At 41.7% G+C, this 20,983-nt stretch overlaps 1 protein-coding gene across 3 annotated transcripts in view; it reads right to left on the reverse strand.

The window, feature by feature from the left end:
- The window catches only part of AGPAT4 (1-acylglycerol-3-phosphate O-acyltransferase 4), a 78,125-nt gene that overhangs the window by 5,347 nt on the left and 51,795 nt on the right, over nt 1-20,983 (reverse strand). For 2 of the 3 annotated variants that reach the window (XM_069010094.1, XM_069010096.1), the window contains 5 exons: nt 20,813-20,974; nt 18,516-18,669; nt 12,130-12,232; nt 10,735-10,810; nt 5,208-5,406 (listed from right to left, as the gene is read on the reverse strand). In XM_069010094.1, the coding sequence (XP_068866195.1) occupies nt 5,208-5,406; nt 10,735-10,810; nt 12,130-12,232; nt 18,516-18,669; nt 20,813-20,974 (694 nt within the window). The remainder of the gene's footprint in view (nt 1-5,207; nt 5,407-10,734; nt 10,811-12,129; nt 12,233-18,515; nt 18,670-20,812; nt 20,975-20,983) is intronic. The other variant, XM_069010095.1, reaches the window with a different exon arrangement.

Consider the following 20,983-nt stretch of genomic DNA (forward strand, 5'->3'; position numbering starts at 1 on the left):
GGGGCTCAAGGAGGGCTGAGCTGACACAATCAAGAGAGCCAATAATGTAATCTCTTTCTTGGAACACATTTTAGCTCCAAGAAAACCACCACCTCCACACGTAGTATCTCAGCCCTCAGCAAAACCTTAGTGCAAAGGATTTCCACCTTTTCTCTCACACCTCGGGATTTTTTCTCATCTGTTACCCTGCCTTTATACCACATAGCAAGTGCTATAAACAGCACAGCAGGCACCTGTGTTATATAGGTTATGCATTGAAATTAAGATTTGAACAACAAAAGACTGTATGAATGGTAGACATTTCCACTGAGGGCCTATCCTACATACTATGAAGGAGTAGAAACAAGCATCACACAAAAAAAGCAAACAACCCACCCCAAACCCCCCAATTTCTAGGCACCAGGCTGGCAGCTCTACCAGAAGGCAGAATCAACACAGGCACGATCCTGCACACGGTTTGTATCCTGTTGTAAAACTTCCTACAACCCTGCTGGCTTGTCCTCTCCTCACCTTCCATTCATCTCAGCCTACAGGCATTGCCAGCCTCGCTGCCCAGGTCACATCATGCTCCAGCCCTTTGGTCCACACTCTGCTCTTGCACACTGTGATGTCCCCAGGTTTGCAGGGTGATCCCATGCACACAGAGCACAGCACACACACAGCAGCTCCCACGGAATCCGAGCTGGCTCACCGCTACTTGCACTCGGTTCAGCTGGAACACTTCTCTCGCCGAGAACTGACACAGAGCTGTTGGCCCTGTGCCATCAGCCCAGCTTCCACTGTGCTTTTAGCATTAAACATGGGAGAGCTGCTGCTCCCATTAAAAACCCCTCTCATCTTTTGCAAACATTCCCCTTTTAACTGCTGTTGACAGCTTTATAATAAATTAGAGCATGGAGGGTGGGTGTCCTCCTCAACACAAGTTATCAAAACATGAAAGGCAACCCAACACTTGGTTCTTTGAAGCCAAATCAGACTGGGGAAGCAGGAGGAAGAGAAAAAAAAGAAGCTGATGTCAAATACAGATACTGACATTTGACAGATGTGCTCACTGCTTCAGCACCAAAATATCAGCACCAAGTTTTAAATAGCTGTTGTGAGCTAAGTACCTAAATCTCTTTCCATGTGTCCTGTGACATTAAAACTGGTTTTCAAAACACTTTTGTACCTCTAACTACTAGAGGATTTATCCTCTGGAGCAGTGACTGCCTTGTGTTGGTTCAAGTAGTCTCACAAAGGGCTTCCAGTCCCAGACCAGCAGTACGGTATGAGCACAGTGTGATGATTGTTGGCAGTATAAACAGCCAAACTGCTGCACAGCAAAGCACAAGGGGACAGCATTCACAGTACAAAGAGGAGATGTTGTTTATACAGGGCTGAAGGAGTTTGAGCTGAACCAAGCAGAGCCGTACACACACTGGTTATTCATTCTTTAGATCTCAGGGTCTGAAGGATTACAGTCCTTCTGCTCCAGCTTGAGTGGAGCATTTTTCTTACGGCTTTTTCCACCTGAACAGCCAGTTACTTACACGCCAGTCAGTGTTTTACTGGAGAGCACAATAAGCAGAAACGATCCAAAGGACAAATGACAGTCTAGAAACAATGCAGAGGGTACCAGGTAAAAGGACCTTCTAGTTACTCTGCTCTATCACAAAAAGTTAATTTTGTGCTTATCTGCACCTGTATCAGGTACTGAAACCCACCCTTAAAACCAGCAATCTACTACGATGGGCTTTTAGGGAGTAAAGTTCCTGATCCTGGAGTATCAGGTGAGCTGTCAAAGTGCCATAGAAAAAACCAAACCACTACCCATGTGCTTCAGTTACAAACAGTGAGAAAAGGTCTGCTAGGAACAATGGGAAAAGCTGGTTTTATCATCTGATAAATCCCTCCAGTCTACAGAAAAACCTTCCTTTTACACTATTAAGCCACCAGGTACCAATTACCACTCCCACTGGGAAAGACAGCAAACACATTCCTCCCTGCTTTGCTGCAGACTGGCTGTGCTGGGCAGACAGTTCCAGCTGGCACCAAGAGCCACAACCTCCAAGCTGCGTTGGTGTCCATGCACTGCTGTCTCCCAGCCACTGCAGGAGCCACCTCTGAGCCCTTGCCTAAAGTTGGACACAAACTGCAAAATAAAATACTGGTTGCTCCTCTGTCAACAGATGGCTGCACTACATCCAGAACATTCATGACAGAGGTGCCCCTAGGGCTACAAAGCACTGGGGAGAATGGCCTTGCTACAGAAACTCAGCTCTTGGCTACTAAAGTCAATGTGACAGCTTGGGCTGAGGATTTTTTCTGCTTCCACAGAAAGAGACCAATTATTCCCAACTAGCAAGAACATTGGTTTTAAAGGAATATGGTAAAACAGAAACAGACTGTAACATACTAAGGTAACTGTTGCTCCCTTGGCACATAATGACACATCCAGTTTTAAGTGATCACGAGAGACCAGCTCTGTGTTTTGTTTGGTTTGACTAATGGCTGATCTTTCTTCCACTCCCATGGATTCTCTTCCCTCCACAGCTCCACAGTGGCTGCTATCTGCTAATAAGTGACATCATCTTTCTTACTTCCTGCTCATCAGCAAAAGGTGGCTGAGTCTGACCGGGCAGCAGCCCCTCCTATGGGTCCTCCACTGCAGGGCAAATCCCAGGCAATTGCGGGCACATTGGGATTGGTCACACCACGTGTGGAGTGAGAACTGAGCTGCTGCTGAGCACAGAGGTGGAAGCTGCACCAGCCCACAGGTGGGGCAGGTGTCTATGGGGCAGCAGTGCACATCACACACCCTCAAGGTGTTCTGCTGGGCTTTGGCAGCCTGGGAGCACACACCCAATGCTGCTGTTCATTCTGGCAGCAGGCTGCTGCTGTAGTCTTCTGGTGGCTCCAGGGTTACAGATAACCTGAGAATAAATCCTTTGGATTATCACTGCATTCAAGAGATGACTCAGGGCAGCCTGCTTATTAACCTTTCCTTGTGGCTAGAAGCAGAAGAAAGATAAGTGGGGAGTAAGACAGCAAGAAAAAGGGAAAAAAATGAAAATAAGGGCATTCTTGCTGTCTGTTCTTGGTGGTATCATAGCTTTTTTCCTTTACAGGTTCTTCCTCTCACTTCTTGATAGAGAAAGACATGACCTACGTGACTAATGGCAAGATTGTATTACACTTAGGGTGGAGGGTGAGTGGTGTGGTGTCACTCAACTAAATTAAAGAGGGCTAAATCCAAAAGCATCATAAATGCTACGATGCCAAGCAGTAAAGCAGCTGGCCCTGAGGTTAAACTCCAGAAAACCTGAATAATGGTGTGAGGCTCCCTGTGGAGGGTACACAAGGCATAAAGCACTTTGGAATGGCACCCAACCAACCAGTCTGCTGAGTGGAGAAACTGAATTAGGAGGAAAATGCTGAAGGAAAGATGAGAAATTCAAACCATTTTGCAACACCTATACTTCAGTGCACCATTAGGCCATCATTCCACATTCCAGCACCAAACAGACTATGCCAGCATTTATCCCAAATGCAGAACAAATGTCCCCTTGAGCAAACTGCCAGGCAGTAGCATTTGCAATGGTGTCACACCTCATCCCACCCACTGCTGTTTACCCACTCTGAACAGGAGCACAGGGGAGGCTGATACACCTTTCTCTGCCAGGTGACAGGGATTTGAACCCATCACCTCCCATTCCTGAGCACACCCCAACCACAGTGTTCACTCTACACTCCCATCCTCTTCACCAGTCAGAGAAGGGGAAGGGGGCACTGCCTGTGACTTCCAACAAGTAAGGTGGGTGGAAAAAGAGGCTTTAAGTTGTAGTTGCTGCTCCAAGGAATTCTTACAGATTTTACACAAAGCATTCCCAGGGTAACAAGCACCAGCAATTTCTCCAGATGAAGACAAGAGCACAGGATCCCCTTCTTTTTTCCTCTACCCTGCCCACCTAAGGTACCAACTATTATGCTGGACCTTTTCCTTGCTTGTTTTCCTTCCTCTGGCTCAAAGCATCATGAAGGAAATTTCCTGCCTGCACGCAACACGCACATACACAAATTGTTCCTTCTCCAATTTTCTTTGTAAGAAGCATCAACAAGAGCTTGACACAGCATTTGTTTTGGTGGGCACTTTCTCAAAAAGAATATTGTGTGCCTACCACATCAAGCTCTTCACAGGTGGCCAGAAGGACTTTAGTTAACCTATCTAGCTCAAGATTCAGATTTCTGAGAATGCAAAGAAATGTTATGTGCTAGGAACAATTTCCTGGGTAGAGAGCAAAGATCCACTTCTGAGACAAGAAAATGCTCCATGTTTTCCTATTTCCTCTGTGTTGCTATTCTGGACATGGCTTTTTAAGTCAGATCTGTATCCAAGTTCTCTCAGAGCCAGGAAGACTGTGAAGTTCTGTTTCTTGTTTCCATGGTTGTTTGTAATATACACGGACATGAAGGTGATGAAGTCATAAATACCTGTGATGGTCAGTGCAATCACAGAGAGTATTTGCTTTAAAAATGTATGGCTTATTCTGGAAGGGAACTTGCTCTTCAAACCAGCACACAAGCACAGACACCCAGATATGATGCAATTTGCCAAACTGACCCGGTTCCTGCTTCCATGAAGAACACCAAATGAGATCACCCTCCCTTTCTTTGGGCCAGCTCCTTGTTTTGTTTTTCTTCCTCCTCTTACATATCATACTAATTGAAATACAAACCAAGGCAGTTCAGAACTGCCACAGGAACTGTAGGAATCACCTGTGACAGTCCATGCCCTGTGCTACGTAAGTCAGAGTAGATGGTCACAACAGGCTGTGCTTAAATCACAAGTTCATGGATTACCAGTGCATGATACATCAAACTATGATTAGACAAATGTGTTCTCAAAGGAATAAATTATCCTTGTGCCTCTCTTCTAAGCATTTAAAGTAGAACACAGCAACACAACACAAGAAAATAAAGCCTTTTGTAGGCAACCCACTGAGAAGTCACTGAATTCCACAGAAAAAGAAAATTTGGTATGCAGCTCTTACAAAAAATAATACAACTATACAAAAATAAACAAAAAAAGAAGCCTTTTTTAACTTGGTCCAGAGTGGACATATTGGATGGGTTGTTGAATTCACAAGTCATTTTTATATTTAGCAAGTCTTAATAAATCCTGTTGGACAGTTATGCTGTAAGTAATCTTCTCATATCAGTAAACTTACCTATTATAATGACAAATGCAAAACTAGCCAGTGTCAGTGACGAGCCACTGTTGATCATGTTGATGAGCAGCTTGAACAAAGGATATAGCAGCAATAAGGCCCAGAAAAGCCAGTTCAAAAGTGTCCATGGTCGACGGGGAGGTATTATAGGGACTGCTGGGTAGGTTCCTGTGCGGTAATATTCTTCCTGGAATGCATCCTAGTAGAACAAAGGAGGGCAACAATTAAATCCCCATCTGCCAACAAAACTAGCCATTCCTGGCTTTGATGTTCCTCCTTCTGGAGGCTTGTAACCACAGGGGAAGATCAAAGACCAGCTGATGGCTGGAAAGCTTGTACTTTGAAGTCAATGAACACAGAGTCAAAAAAAAAAAAATCAAAAACCCGAAACAAAAACCGGAGCATACACTGATATGTGAATACTTTCTTTCTCCTACACACAGCAGCCTGAAAAATGCCATACCTGGAGAGTATAACAGCCTAGGAAAACAGGAGGGATGATGGGATGTACAGTCCTGCAGCAATGCAAACACCACTGCTGAACCTCCTGCAGGAGCCACAGCCACAGCCCAAGTACTGCAGGTAAGCCAGGGAAGTGTCTGGGCTACCTACTCAGCAGCATCCTCTGTTCCCTCATGTTTTCTCCAACCACTGCTCTCAAACAGTACCCACAGACCTGTCAGAAAAGGTGACCAGACACCATCTCGTCCCACACTCCAAAGAACACCACCCCCTCCTGTCTTTGTCCCACGGATGTAGTCTTGCTCACCTTGTTCTCATGAAGCTTGTGGAAGGAAGTTTGGGTGCTGAACCTCTCCACAGGCAGTTGAGTGTGCAAACAGTGCACAAGCTCTCACTAGCTTTGAGCAAAGGACTCTAAGTATAATACAAGGAGGATAATGGAGTAGGGGTTGTTTTTTTCTGCTTTGTAGCATCTGTTTTTTAAAGCACAGAGGACTTTGAATTCAGTACCTTCCTCCAGAGCCCACATAGCTGAAACGCATTGCTTTTAGTGATCTCCTCAATCCAAGATATCAAAAGAGGGTAGGGGAAAAAAAAACCCTCTCTCCTTGTTTAAAAGCAAAGATTATTAATCTGTTATCTATTAATATGTGTTATCACAAAAAAAAAAGGTTAATAAATGAAGTTAGCATTAGATCGACATAAAAAACCCCCTTAATTTAGTCACAATGAAGTATAGTTCTTTAAAGAAAGGATTTTTGGTTTCTAAAAATTCTAGCAAAGCCAAGACTAATCAACCAAAAGACTATTTGTTCTACTATGCTACGATTTTACACTTACTTATACTCCAGCTGACACAAACAATTCTTTACTTGCCTAATAGCAACTTGAGCAATTACAAGCTGTTACCATTTTATCTATTTCAAAGGGAACATTCAGCTTTTAAGGGATTTTGCAGTAATTAAAGCACTGCACTCTCTTTATTGAGCTTAGAAAAATTGTGTTTTACTCAGGTGAGCTGGACTGTAGTGGGATCACTGTGGCCAATTACTGAGCCATCTTCAACAGAGTACACAGCATATGACGTTTTCTTCACAGTGCAGTGAAGACTTTGGTTTATAACACAGAGCTACTCATCATCAGTAAACTGAATTAGCTTTCCAAACAGTGGTACTGCCCAGGAAAGTGAAGAATTCCCGACTATTACTGGCATTGCCATTAGAGGGCCTACTACTACAGAGAGCAGGACAGGCTTGCTTGAAACAAGCGCAGCAGGGTTTTCTTTGTTGGCTCTGCGCGGCGTGAGGGGCAGCAAAACCCCAGACCACACCTCACTGGGAGGCTTGAGACAGATGGCAAACATATACAACAGGCAAACAATGTCAAGGCCAAGGTCCCCAGCACATTTCACACCGCTGTGGGGAACAGCTCTTCAGTTACAATTCCTTACCCTTAAATACATTCACTTGCAAAAGGCATCTGTGCGTTTATCTGTCTTGTCAGCTTTTCAAGGGTACCTATGACACCCACCAGCAAGTCAGGCTTTAAATGCATAATACACCTCAACATTTCCCAAAATCACCTTACCCCCATTAGGTTCCTTTCATTCCTCTGCATACAGAGCTTTTTCTCAGTTTGTAATAAATTCCATCCACGCAGGTATCACATTCTGACATGGAAACATGCTCCCTCTATTGCCCCCACCGAATTTATGTTACTTCAGACAGGGTGGGGGAGGGGTAATGCAGTGAGGAGAAATCAGGGAACATCCATCTCCTTGTGAGAGGCTAACTGGATTCCTCCTCCCTGTTCCCACCAGGAGGTCTGATGGCAGACATATGCAGCTGCCCCTTCATGAGGAAGCCCACAAAGAGTGAGTATCCAAAAATACATTCTTTGTTCCCAAACACTGGAGTTCTGTACACTTCTCCTCTTCAGTTATGCTTTGCTGATTCCCTAGGGCATTTCTGCATATATTTTCAGGCCCTCTTTTCCAAGCTTCTCTTACAAGCAAGAAAAGTTAGAAGCTTGCTCTTTTTTTAATGGGGATTAAGATTCTCAAGCAGAACTTCTAGTTCAGGCACCGAGGGTGTAAGGAGGTAAAAAAAAGAAAACAAACATGCAAGGACTAGCAGAGTTGTGACTACTACATTATCACCTCTTCTGACCTGGCAATGAGATCCTCAACACAGTCTGTGTTAAAGTCAAAGGGAATCTTTCTAGCATTTTTCATTTAAAAAAATGAAAGAAATAAAAAGAAAAGGCCATGTGCAACTCAAATTGAACCTCTGCCATAATTTGGAATTAACTGATATAGTGCTGGCCATATGTGGAAGGACAAAATCCACCTCCAGTGAGAAAGAAGCACATGGATATGGTACTTACTGTAAGCCTGGAAAAGGAAGGAGAATGGTGTTTGGTTTAGAGCAGCAGCACAATGCCACTGTTTATCTGGCAAGACTCTGTTCAACTGTGTTTGCAGCAGTGACTAAGCCAAAGAATGAAGTGATAAGTAGCAAGAACATAAACACGATGGGCTCCCAGGGAGAAGTATCTCAAATTGAGGTACATGTAGGTGAGACCAGACAATGAAGTAAAAAACAATGGAATAAGCTTTTCTCAAAGACTCTCACTCCTTTACTAACGTCAATATGGGGAAATAAATAAATTGGAAAAAAAAACCCCAAAAAAGTCATGTCCTCTCCATGTCCAACAGCTCTGCAATCCTGATCGTCTTCAGAGCACAGACCTGGACCTCAGTACTCTCCAACCACTAAATCAGGCTACGACAAGCTAATTCAGCACACTATGTGTGAGTCTTAGGAAACTACTGCAAAATTATTAAACTCATTGAGAATAAGCAACAGCACAGGGAACCACAATGCATGATAAAATAGGGTCTCTGCTTTCCAGCAGCATGCACACCTTGTCTTACTTTGAAACAGCAAGTGAAGCGCTGCAACCAAAACAAAGCAGGAGATGAGTGCATATCTTGCAATGAATTACTACCTTTTGAATAACAATTCTTTATATTTTATCATAAATATTTCCTGACTGAAGACAATCTGAAACAGAATTAATTTTTGGAAACAGCACCTGGGCGGCACTGCTGCTTGTTATCCGACCTAAGAGCCTATTATCTTTTTAAGATGCAGGGCAGAAAGGTGAAACAAAATTGTATTTTTACTCTGCAGGTGGGCTTTTATCATCTCAGAACTCTGGAAGAAGTTGTCCCTGCTCTATATTCTGCCAGTATGATTTTAGAAAAACATGGGCTTCAGTAAACCAGGAATGACTGCAATGAAGTAAGTTTCACTAACGTAAAACAGCTGGAGAAAGAGAAACATGCTGCCTTCAGAGAAAAACAAAAAACATCACCAAAAAAATCAAACCAACAAACAAACAACCCCCTCAACCTTAATCAATCAAAAACACTCCACATAACCAAAAAAGGTTTTAGTGGAATGGAAAACTGAACACACTATACTTTACTCCTGGATGTAAAACTTCACTCCTATACTTAAATAGGAAGCCAGAGATTTAACCAGCCAGCAAATGAAGTTGTCATGAAGAACAGATATAAAGAATACTATGATATATTGTATAATATAATGTTATGAAGGATAGATGTACACTCTGGTTGCACTAGAAGCAATTGAGTGTTTGCCAAAGAGGGAATAACAAAAATCTTGAAGTGAATAACTGAAACAATGTAATAAAGGATTCAGGGAAACAATCACCACATTCACATTTATGTTCTTGTCTTGCAAATGTCTGAATAGTTCTCAGGGACATGAAACAGGGCTACAAAGTCATAGTAGCAGAAAGTGGACTTGTGCAGTGTTGAGCAAAAGGACCATTTGCATGTACATGCCTGTAAAACAAGCAGGGCCCGTGGGTAACATCCTGCCTTTCTGCAAAGGGGCTGGGGGTTGTGCCTCAACTGGGGGTCACTGGCACAAACTGTGAGAAGGGGGATCAGAGGCGAAGAGAGTAGATCTACAAGTGAGGTCTCAAGACACGTTTACTTTCCACATTCCTGTAAGCAAGCTGCTTAGAGGAGCTATGAATGACACCAGAAACAGTCATGGTTCGAAACTGAGAACTGCCAGGGCAGAGTCGATACAGAAATGCTAACGTGGTGTCCTGGGTAGAGCACGACAGAGGGCACAGCAGAATTTTGCTGTCCCAGTGAGAGGGAAACAGAGGATAGCTATATTCTGTCACTTCTAAATCCAAAGCACTGCTGCATTCCAGTCTGAATACATAACTTTGATCAAGGTATTGAAGCAAAGTGAGCTGCCAGGCCCTCATGCCATGCATACCTATGACTCCCACTGATTGAAATGGGAGTGCTGTGTGCATTCAAAAAGCACATCCCCCAACAGCTATCTCCAATATTCATAAAAACAGCCCAGAAGAAATAGATTCTAAAAGACTGAAGGATTCATATGAAAGCATTTGCAGGGGGGAAAAAAAAAAAAAAAGAAAAAAACCCCCACTGGTCATCTACAAACACAGTCATTATTATTCTCTCCCCATCCTATGAAATTAGGAATCTTAAGTGCATGCCTTCTATACCTACAGTGTAAAAACAATTTATCAGCATGTCCTTTTAGTGCTGGATGTTTGTCTTGGTAAAAAAGGCAGGGTAAAAAAAGGGACAAAAATTCTGAGACACTGAAGAAAATATCTTATTCAGCCCACAAATTAGTTCTTAGAAGGTGCCTTCTAGGGGACAGGGGTCTTTCTATCAGTCAGAAGGCAGTTTTGATTTTTGTATCCTTATGCACCTTTCCAAAGAAGAGGCTTAAAACTGCTCTAGAAAGGCTTGTTTAAGCTTTCTTCTTGTTGCTCTATGTACAAAATGAAAGCAAACACGACTGGCAGCACAAGATCAGTTTGTACCTAGAGAAACAGAGCACTTACCCTGAAAACCAAACAAACCAACTCACCCCAAGCCTCCAAATTAGGACACTACACATGCACACTGTAAAGGTCTACTAGCCCTATAAATAACTGAGGACTAGTGGCTCACAAGTGCTGTCTTGACAGAAAAACCAACCTTTTCTTGATACAGTTTGTGGAGCCAGGTAGAACATTCCTGCTCATCTTCTGGGACGTCCTCTAGTGGAATCCGCCTGCCAATGGTAAACAAGAGAAATTGAACAATATTAAATACTTTGGCTTCCATGAACAGCACTTGCATTGTACAGATTATCTGACAGGAGACTCACTACATTTTTCACCTTTTTTTTAACTTGTGCAACACCTTCAGCACTTCACCAAGCAAATATGGAGGATTTTGAAGAAATTTGTGATAGTCTCCAACTAACTGCCAAAACAAATTTAGCCATGAGGTTTACCCTGCCTGTAAGAGCTTTTCAGGATAGGCAAACAGCTACCCTGAGTCATGAAAAGCAATTTCTGTACTCTGCCAGACTGACTGCAGCAGGCTGGAATGGTGTAAAGCAAGACACAGCAAGAGGAAGCCCTCTGCTCTGCTGGAGTTGACATACACAGGCAGGGCTCTGTGAATGCCATCCAGCCAGGCTGTGTACACCAAACACGAGGACACTAGGCTGAGCTACCACATGGGAAGAGGAATCAAGAGAAACTTTCTTTTTACCCTTGGACAAAAACAGTTCTGAAAAAATACTTCTACAAACAGGCAGAAAAGGAGAAGTAAAAAGAAAAGGTCACTCTATTCCACTTCATGCTGGTATCCAGGATAAAGAAACAGGACCAGCTCACTGGTCCACTATAGCTCTAAAGGGGCTATGATGAACTCCTGATCACTTGCAGCATCACTTCTAGGCTCCTGTGCTCCAACCCTACATCATCACATGCCCTGGGTGCCTGTAGCATAGGTGCTGCTGGTAGAACCTCACCTGGGAATTGGCTCTTTTCCATTAAGATCATGGGAAGCCATTGGGGTATTTGTAATTTATAGAAACATTAATGAAAAAGAATCCAGGTAATGTTTTCTTTATTAAACAACCCCCTTCTTGGTTGGGAGGATGCAGCAGTCAAATACATCAACAACTACACCAGCAGATAGGAAAAGTCCTGAGCCCGACCTCCACCAGAGGAGCTGGAACTATCTCTGGAACTCCTGTGCCAGAGCCAGGTATAAAGCAGCTCCACCTGAACACTTGGTTGGTGTTTGGTATTCAGGCCACTTGAGTGAAAAGAGGCCCCACTGGTGCTGCTGAGCTAACAGACATGCAAATGAATAGAAAAATAACAACAAAAAGTTCTGTAGACATTCACGGGCTCCTCATGTACTTATAATCACAGAACTTTACCAGAAACAGAAATGAATTTTTATCTGAAGGTCTGTGAAGCCAGGTTGGCAGAGATCTGCTTTCTGTTACCCACTTGAAAACATCCCCTTATTTAACCAATTGTGATTTCAAGCGCACACTCCTAAAAAGGAATTAAGATATGGATTACTTGCCTTACATATAAATCTGCATGATATTTCTTTCCATTTAGAACTCCCAGCAATGTTGGATTTTCATTATTTCTAAAATTAAGGGTAGAATCATAGACTGCAGAAACTACAAGAAGAGAAACAGGTTATGTGCTTACTGTAGTAATACAATGCAAATAAGTCATTCTCTCTCAGACAAGGAGAACATTTAAGTAAGTTATCAGCAATAGCACCACAGTTTGAGCTGTCACCAAGGAAAAAATGACAATGGAATATTCAACACACGTGTTCAGAAGCCAAATAACCAGTGACTCTTTCAGGAACTGCACCAGCAGAATGGGAAGGTTTGCTCTCCAGCCACTCTTGCCTCCTTCCTCATCAGGTGCAGAATGATGGGCACAGGAACACAGTTACAGCTTCTGACAGAATATACCTAGGAGTCAAATGGTTGCAGCAGAACTGTTACCTTTTTCAGTTCACTGTGAATCAACAACTACCCCCTAAATCTGAGGAAACAACCAGGCAGATACACATTTCATAAACAATAAACAACATACACCCTTTGACTAAGAATAGGTAAAGTGTGTGTGTGAGAGACATCCTACAGCAGGAGGGCTTAGTACAGCCATAAATCACTGGGGTCCAAAGCAGCTCCTGGTTCATGTCCACTGTCTGGTAACTCAGGCACTTGCTATGGGGCAAAGGCAGAGAGAGAATGACACACCACATCTCATGTGAGCTGGCTGCTGTTGTGAAGACATGCAGATGTGAGGAATATAACATGAAAGTTCTGCTGAACAAAACTGCAGCCAAAATTCCAGCACTGAGAAAACTGTTTGTGCACCTCAGGACTGAGTGGGAACAGTAAAACCATTTGCAAAGGCTGATGGCAGATAAACTAAAAGAGCAGTAACAAGCAGTTTCTACAGGAAAAGCATTCACTGTTTAAAACCACATGAAGCGTTGCAAAAAAGTTTATTTGAACACATTCTTAGATACACTATTTTCCTGATGTCACAAAATTACCTGAGAATGATTCATTTTCCTGAGACTGAAATCAGTCGTGCATCATGGTATGAACTCTAAGAGCAATGACAGCAAAAAAACTTTTCTATTTTTTGTCACAAAAGTGACTAAGAAGCATTTTCATGTGTAGCCTGTTGTATTTTAGGTTTTCTGCTCTAGAGTTTTGCAATAACAAATAAAAATACATGTGGTGAAACTTTATTGTGAGAGCTCTTGACCCACCTAAGACAGACTTATTACACAGGACAGATTTGCTGTTGGTTTTGAAACCTCTCTAGCTATGAGAGATAAATATGGTTTTGTCTCAGCATTCAGCTCCCAGAAACTCACCACATCATTTGTTACTGCAAAATAGAATTCATAGTGCAGAACAGAACAGCCTGGCTTCAGTGCTGAAAGGAAATCCTGAAAACAAAGGCAAAACCCCTGTCACTGCAAAAAGACTCTGTCCCTCACTAACAACTCCATTCTTTTCCTACTACAGTTGGGTTCTTAGCTCAAACTCAAAACAAGCCAAAATCTACTTCAAGCACACTACTCTCCTTGTACAATACAAGTCTGAAATGACTTTTTTTTAAAATAAATTATCTGCCTCCATTTTTAAGCTTCTTAGTGTAGAAGGATTTTACTCATCTACTCTAATTTACTAATCCAATGTAATTGAAGGAAAATGAGAGCTCAGTTTGGTTTATACAGTGTAAGCTTCTTAGTTTATTCTTTAATAGCATGAGATTATTCTAACAACAATAGGGATGCAATAAAGCAAAGTATGATATACACAACACTTTTCCTTCCATCTCTTACAAGGCATCTACATTTGGGTTTTTATATGAATTGGGTTTTTGTTGAGATACATTGGAAGACAGTTCTCCTGTTCTGAAAAAAACTTCTGTGGAGATGGACAGGAACATCTTTATGTGCTGACAGGCTCACACAGAGTTTTCCTTTTCTCCAGGGAAAAAAAAATGCTATTCCAGGTTCCAGCTGGTCTGTAGTTTGACAGTCAGTCCAGTCCCTTTTAGTAACACACTGAAATCTTTTGGTGCAAAGCAGTGCCAAACCCAAGACAATGACAGCAATGTGCAGGAGTAAACAGACTTCTGTTATCCAGATATAACTGAAGATAACTAAAGATTTTAGCTTTCTCATTCTGAGAGAATGAGAAAGAACAACAATGAAAGTGTCCAAGAAAAAGACTGCATGAAATTAAAATTTGCCAGAAAGGTTCCACAGTAAAAGCAGCGCTACCATGCTGTGTGACACACTGGAACTGGTTATCATTAAACATAGATTTTGCAATTGCATAATTAGAATTGGGCATCTCATGACTTTCTCATCCAAAAGCTGAAGAGACCAGAAAATTCCCATTCTAAAACAAGTAAAAAAACCAACTCCATAGTATCTTGAAAACATTTCAGCTGTCTCACTCTCAGGCTAATATAAGCAGCATTTGAGAAGTTTTGCTTCAATTGTGAAATATTTTTTTCGAAGGAGTTGTATATTAAAACCTCTTTTTTCATTAAAAACCAAGCAGAAATATTTGAAAGCCTTTTATTTCTGTCAAAAAACAATTAGGTTTTTTGTTCTGTTTTCTAATCTCTGCCCAGCTTTTTTTTCATATCATTAACTTTTGGTTCCTTCTACAGCATTCTGACAGAGAGCTAAGTACTTAAGAATTTAAGATTTAATTTCTTAACTTCAACCTAAAAAAATCTTCAGATTACATATCTAGAGAGGATTTTTCTTACTCTGACTGTCCTCTTGAATTTCACACATTATTTTGTGGCCATGGTGGATTACGCCAGGGTGATTCACTGACAAATCAACATACAGGCAATGAGTATGGCTACATGCACCTTCATACGAGCACAAAACAATCTGGAGATTGGAAAAGGGAGGGGAAGGTACAGTGAAATTCACTGTACTGCTGATGTGACACCATCATGACACAATCCTTTGATTTAACACTTCATTAATCTGGCCATCTTGAACAAAAACCACTCATCCTCTCCAACTTGGTAACTTGCTCTGGATGATGAAGAGAAACCCACTTGAAAAAAAAAATCCAGGACTAAAGTACAGCTCATGGGAAAAAAAATCATTGCAACACCCCAAAACACTGTCATATTGAACTCCACAAAAATATCACCCTGGAATTTATTCTCATGCATTCCCTCTAGGACAACAGTTCCCAGGCATGCACAACTGGAGGAAAAGGTACAAAACAAAACCTGGGCTTATCTATAATCCATCATGAAAGATATTTTTAAGTACAAGCCTTAACTAAATAAAAGCAGCTGAAAGGAACTGCCTGATATGCAGCCAGGCAATAAAAGTAACAGCTAAATATATCTTTTGCAGTATTTATGACATCTACTTTTACTGTAAGTAATGGATGAGTGTTTGAGAAATAGATTTGTATTTGCATTTGTTTCCATTAACAGTACAGGTAGCAAACAGCAATTTATTAAGACAGTGAACAGCCTCTAGAAACTAAGTTCCTGGGGACTGCGTCTGTAAAACCATACTGGTAGGGATTGTCACTGACAAAAGTATCAGAACAAATTCAGAAAACATTAAAAACATTTCTTTAAGAATAAAATTATGTACCGAGATCTGAATTTGTGAAAGTCAGTCTTGGAGGAAAAAAGAATTCCATTATCACTTATGAAAGAAATTAGTAAGGAGGGAAGGTTCTTTCCTTGTTATTTTGCATGAAAGGTATTTTTATCCAAATACATCTGCTTATGCTGACAGATATGGCATCACTGGTATGGAGGCAGCTTCCAGTGTATGCACATTAAATAAACTCCGTCTGAAACTAAGCTTTTCAGAACAGATGGGCTTGCCACTCTGATGTCACCAATTTCTATTTCCAACTACTGCAGAACTACTTCAGAACTCTTTCCAGAGTGACTGTAGCAGGTAGCACTAAGAGCTGATACAAAGTTTTAAAGAGGACCAACCTGGGATCACTGCTGCCATGAGTGAATTACATCTACAGCAGAGAAACCAGTATCTACCCATCCTATAATATTACAGGTTCTGACAAGCTGAATCACATCCTTGTCAGAAAGGAGGAAAAAAAAATGGGACAGCAGCTCTGTCACATGAAGCTGTGAACTGGTCCCAAACCTGTGACTTGGCTGCACTGCTACATCGTGCTGCCCCTACATCCCTTCGCAAAGCACTCCAGCCAGGCTCCCCACCCTTGTGGGAGAACAGGTGCATCAGCCTAAATGGCAGAGCCCAAAATGGGACAGGAAGCTCAGCACTAGTCTCTCACTTTTAGAGATGCACAGGGATATGACCTAATTTCTAGACAGAACTTAAATTAGAGCTTAGATCATGGACTGTCAAAAGAGACTCCCATCACATTCTCTATTCAAAAAAATCCACGGACTTCCTTATTATCTGTACATAACAATGCCACAAGGAGTTCTAAAAAATAAGACATTGTTTTCAGATGTTCTTCACAGGTACCCCTTATCTCTATAGGAGAGAAACAAATAGTAATCCAGGCAGTAACACTTCTATCTCCCTCTCACTGCAAAAAGTAACAAGGCAAGTAAAGCAACAAACCTAGAAGAACCTGCAACATCAATCTGGGGGTCATCAAACCTTCAGAGGTTTGTTGGTTGAATTTTCAAGATCGACAGTTTTTGCTGAACTGTATATGAGAAGTTATGACTCTGCTTCTCCTTGAACCCTCACAGGGAAATTCTACCTTCTTACTGGCCTTACACTGCTCGATCTAGCAAGTCACAGCTTCTGGACTGAGGTAGTGACATACTCCTCTGAATAAGTAAGTCATCTAGCAACCTCAGTCTTCTTTTTCTGAAGGTATTTCAAATATTTAGGGTACTAGTAAGTGTTACGGTAGTGTGTCTCATGAATGTCCAAAACTTTTTATAAATGTCACTGGGGTTCCCTAAAATTGTTTCCTTTTGAAATGTTTTCCCACAAATCAGTCCACCATCACGCCACATTTAGCCTGCATTATGCAGAGCAGTGAAAAGAACAAAATCACCACCAAAATAACCTGTTTCTGATTCCCAGCTCATGGCATTAGAGGCTGCAGAGTTTTGACTCATCCCTTCTTCTGTGCCTCAAGTCTACTACCCCCCGCCCTCAGCAGAACAGTCACCCTTACTCAAAAGGCAAGGCTAATCCATGCTCTTAAGGGGGTTGCTGGATACTTCATGTAACTTACCCCTTCTTCATGGATCAGAAAGGACCCAAGCTATGCCATCCATGTTGGGGGCAGAAAGTTGTGGGTGCCTGGGAAGCTACAACAGAGGTATGATCTACCTGGCTTGCCAGAGGATATGTAGAAGAAATACGAGAGACAGCAGGCGGGCTGACTGGGAAGCTTTTAGACAGCAGCTATCCCAGATATGCCACGTGAAAACATGTCTTTCAAAGACAAAAGAGGTTTTGACATTAACTTCAGTCAAGCTGGAACATTTTCTTCTAAACCAGAAACCACTTTTGTCTTTCTCACATATCAACCATCTAACACACAAATCTACCAGACCCCAAAGACACTGTAACATTATGGCTACTTAGCAGTGTCTTTCCTTTGCCCAAGAAAATACACAGCAGAAGATTTTGATAGATAGTATTAGTCAAAGAATATCACTTCAAAGGCAACATGTACAATATTCTTACTGATGTCACTTTAAAGCCAGCAAATGCAAGTAACCAGAAATAAATGGGGAACTCAAAACAGTATTAACAAAGAGAAAGTTACTCATGTTCCGTAATGCAGAAATTGTTTATAAATTTCACCTACATGTATCTTCTGTTAAGATCTACTCCTCTTCCTCAGCTTCACTAAGAAACTCTAAAGAGCAAATCTATACAGAAATTTAAAGTAGAATATTTTTTGATTTAAAAATTACATTATTTGAGGTAGATATTTACCACAATAAGATATTTTAAGACACACTGCCTCAGATTCTCTACTGATGCATTTATTTTATTTAGAATAGAATTGCTTAGCAAATACTGAGAAATACTATCCTTTGACAATAGGTACAAAATACACAACAAAATATGTACCAATGGGTACAAAATATGCAATTGAGATTCCCCAACACAAAGTCACACTTAACACAAAAAACCAATAATAAATTAAAACCCAAAAACCCTAAACAAAAAAACTCCCACAAAAACCAAACCAAAACAAACCCAACCAAAACCAACCTCACAAGCTGATCCATGATTTTGTTACTAAAACCAAAGGCTAGCGAAAAAACAGTCTGAAAGCATCCCAGGATTTTTCTGCTAGGACACATGCTACAGGGAAAAGAAAAGCATGGCAAATTGACAGCAGTTAGAGGAAATAACCATTTAGCATTGTCCCCTGTGACTTTCCTTACCTACATTTCTCAAACACTGCACGGTGACAGCAAATCCTTTCGTTCGTGGCAGGAGGTGGTACTTGAGCTTGGGCAGACCTTTGGCTTTGGCTACCTGCATGCTGATCTGGTGCTTCTGTTCTGTGAACCTTGTGCCCTCACAATGAATCAGGAACTAAAACCAAGAGAGAACTACTGTTAGACAGAAGCTCAGGTCTTCTGCTGACTGAGCAGAGGTCTCTCTAATTCTCACCAGCAGAGCCCAAATTAACACTGCTTGCAGGGACAGGTGTAGCCACATACACATTTAGGTAATTTATTTGACTGAAGTAAAAAATCCCAACCAACCAACAAAACCCCCCAAAACCCCAAATCCAAACTTGCCATCTGGTTTGAACTTCAGCCTTTAGGCTTTAACATCTGCTCTGTTACATGCCATCAGAATGACTTGATTTCTCTAAATGAGTCACTCCATCTCTAATGAGCTGTTAGAAAACACTCAGAACATACTCCCATTGCAAATCTCTGATGGTGAAGTGTTCAAGTATCATGGCATCTAAAACTTGCTAAGTGTATAAACCAAACACATTTCTAGGAAATGCTTCAGTGCCCAGCTTGTTTGCCCTCACTCCAACTTGCCTGCTTTCCCTATGGCACACGAGGTCCATGGACAACTTCAGACAGCTGATGCCAATGAGAGAGTTGGTAACAGACAGAAGGCAGCAGATGCAGGACAACTGAAAGCCTCATGCTCTTATGAACAATACAGTGGAAGTGCTCAGACACGAATAATTACAATCTTGCCACTGGCAGGCCGGGGAGAGCACACAGATCTTTGGAGATTTACCACTTGCTCATCTGCTTTCTGCCAAGCATGAAGGCAAACTAACACACCAGAGAGCACTGCCAAATCACACAAAATAAGTCCTCACAACCATAGCAAAAATGTAGCCAAAAAAGACAGAGAGATTGAAGAAACTAGCTGAGCAGCCAGCTTCAGTTCTGGCTCATACAAGAGTGCCTTTACTCATGTATCGCAAGCATAATGTTATTCAGATTGATGAGACATAAACAAAATGATGAGAGAATCTCTCTAGTTCACTTAGCATGATTTGCCTGTCTACCCTTCCAAGGTGCTATTGTTGTGCCTTTTGACATTATGTCATCATACAAAAAGAAATTAAAACTCCACACTGCAGTAACTCCAGGCGTGCATCAGCAATTATCTCCCTTACACAGGTATAGCTCCTTTTTAGCAATCACTCTACAGGAGTATCTACAGGATGGTGGTGGCTTGTGCTCGTTGATTAGAGTTGAACTGCCTACATGTACAGAAAGTCACAGAGCACAGGCAAATCTCTGGAGAGAAAGTGAAACTAAAACCGCAGAAGCACCCCTTTGCTAGACCTCCTGTCACTGAAGTCACTTAAACATTGAAGCACAGAGATTAGTTTTGATTGCTTAGTACTCATTTAAATCAATGACAATTAAAAAAAGAAGTTTGTTTCAGAGTATGAAAAATACAGCATATACATCTTCATGAGGAAACAGCAATAGTTTCTGTAGGGACCAGGGAGGCTGCTTAAGACACCATTTCTTTAACTGAATTGCACTCTTGCCATCACTAGCTCAGAAGAACTACAATTTTTATGATTTCTGAGAAGAGAAAAAATTCAAAGACTTTTCATTCTCAGATAAGGAAATGCCAGGCGGGGTCAATACTAAAAAATTATTGTGATGCAAAAATTGAGTCTCCTGTTACTGAAAAGGGACACCAGTTCTCTCCCTGGAACACAGCTGATGGCTTCAATGGGCCACTTCTCTGATCAGGTGGCTTCCACTTCTACTGGGCCATGTCCAACCAAACACCTTCACAGGAATGACAGCATCACAAGAAGGAAAAAACACTAGTACGAACTCTGCAATCTAAGGTGAGAGGGGAGCTTAGGTAAAGAATATAGCTGATGTGCTTCAATACAACATTGTCACATGCATATGTTACACAGCCATGAACCCCTGCATCTACGCCTATCCAGCTCCTGTATTTAAAGGACCACAAAATCTACTGAGTGGATCACAGTGCAGGTATTTTTGCAGTAATATCTGCAGGGCTCCATACTACAGAGAAGAAAACAGACAACACGGTATATGGGAAATTCCAGAGAGAATTCAATTGAGAGTATTCTCCTGATACTCCCAAGGAAGTTAATGAATCAAAAGTCTCAGGAACAACCTGGTAAGCATCACATATTGCCTGTGCCCCTTATTCCTGCCAAGCACTATGGCACCTCACACTCCATTTGTTAGTCATCACACACCCAAAAGTTTTCAGGGTAGTCCCGGAGATTCAGCAATTTCTGTACAACTGTTTTCCGATCTTCCTCCCACTTGCGCTTGCAGAAGACTATCTCTAGGAAATACCACATCCAGCCAATGATAGGCATGTAGGAGAGCTCCTTCTTTGCAAGCACTTTGGAACTCTGCAAGAC

The sequence above is a fragment of the Aphelocoma coerulescens genome, chromosome 3, assembly GCF_041296385.1.
Source record: "Aphelocoma coerulescens isolate FSJ_1873_10779 chromosome 3, UR_Acoe_1.0, whole genome shotgun sequence".
NCBI lineage: Eukaryota > Metazoa > Chordata > Aves > Passeriformes > Corvidae > Aphelocoma > Aphelocoma coerulescens.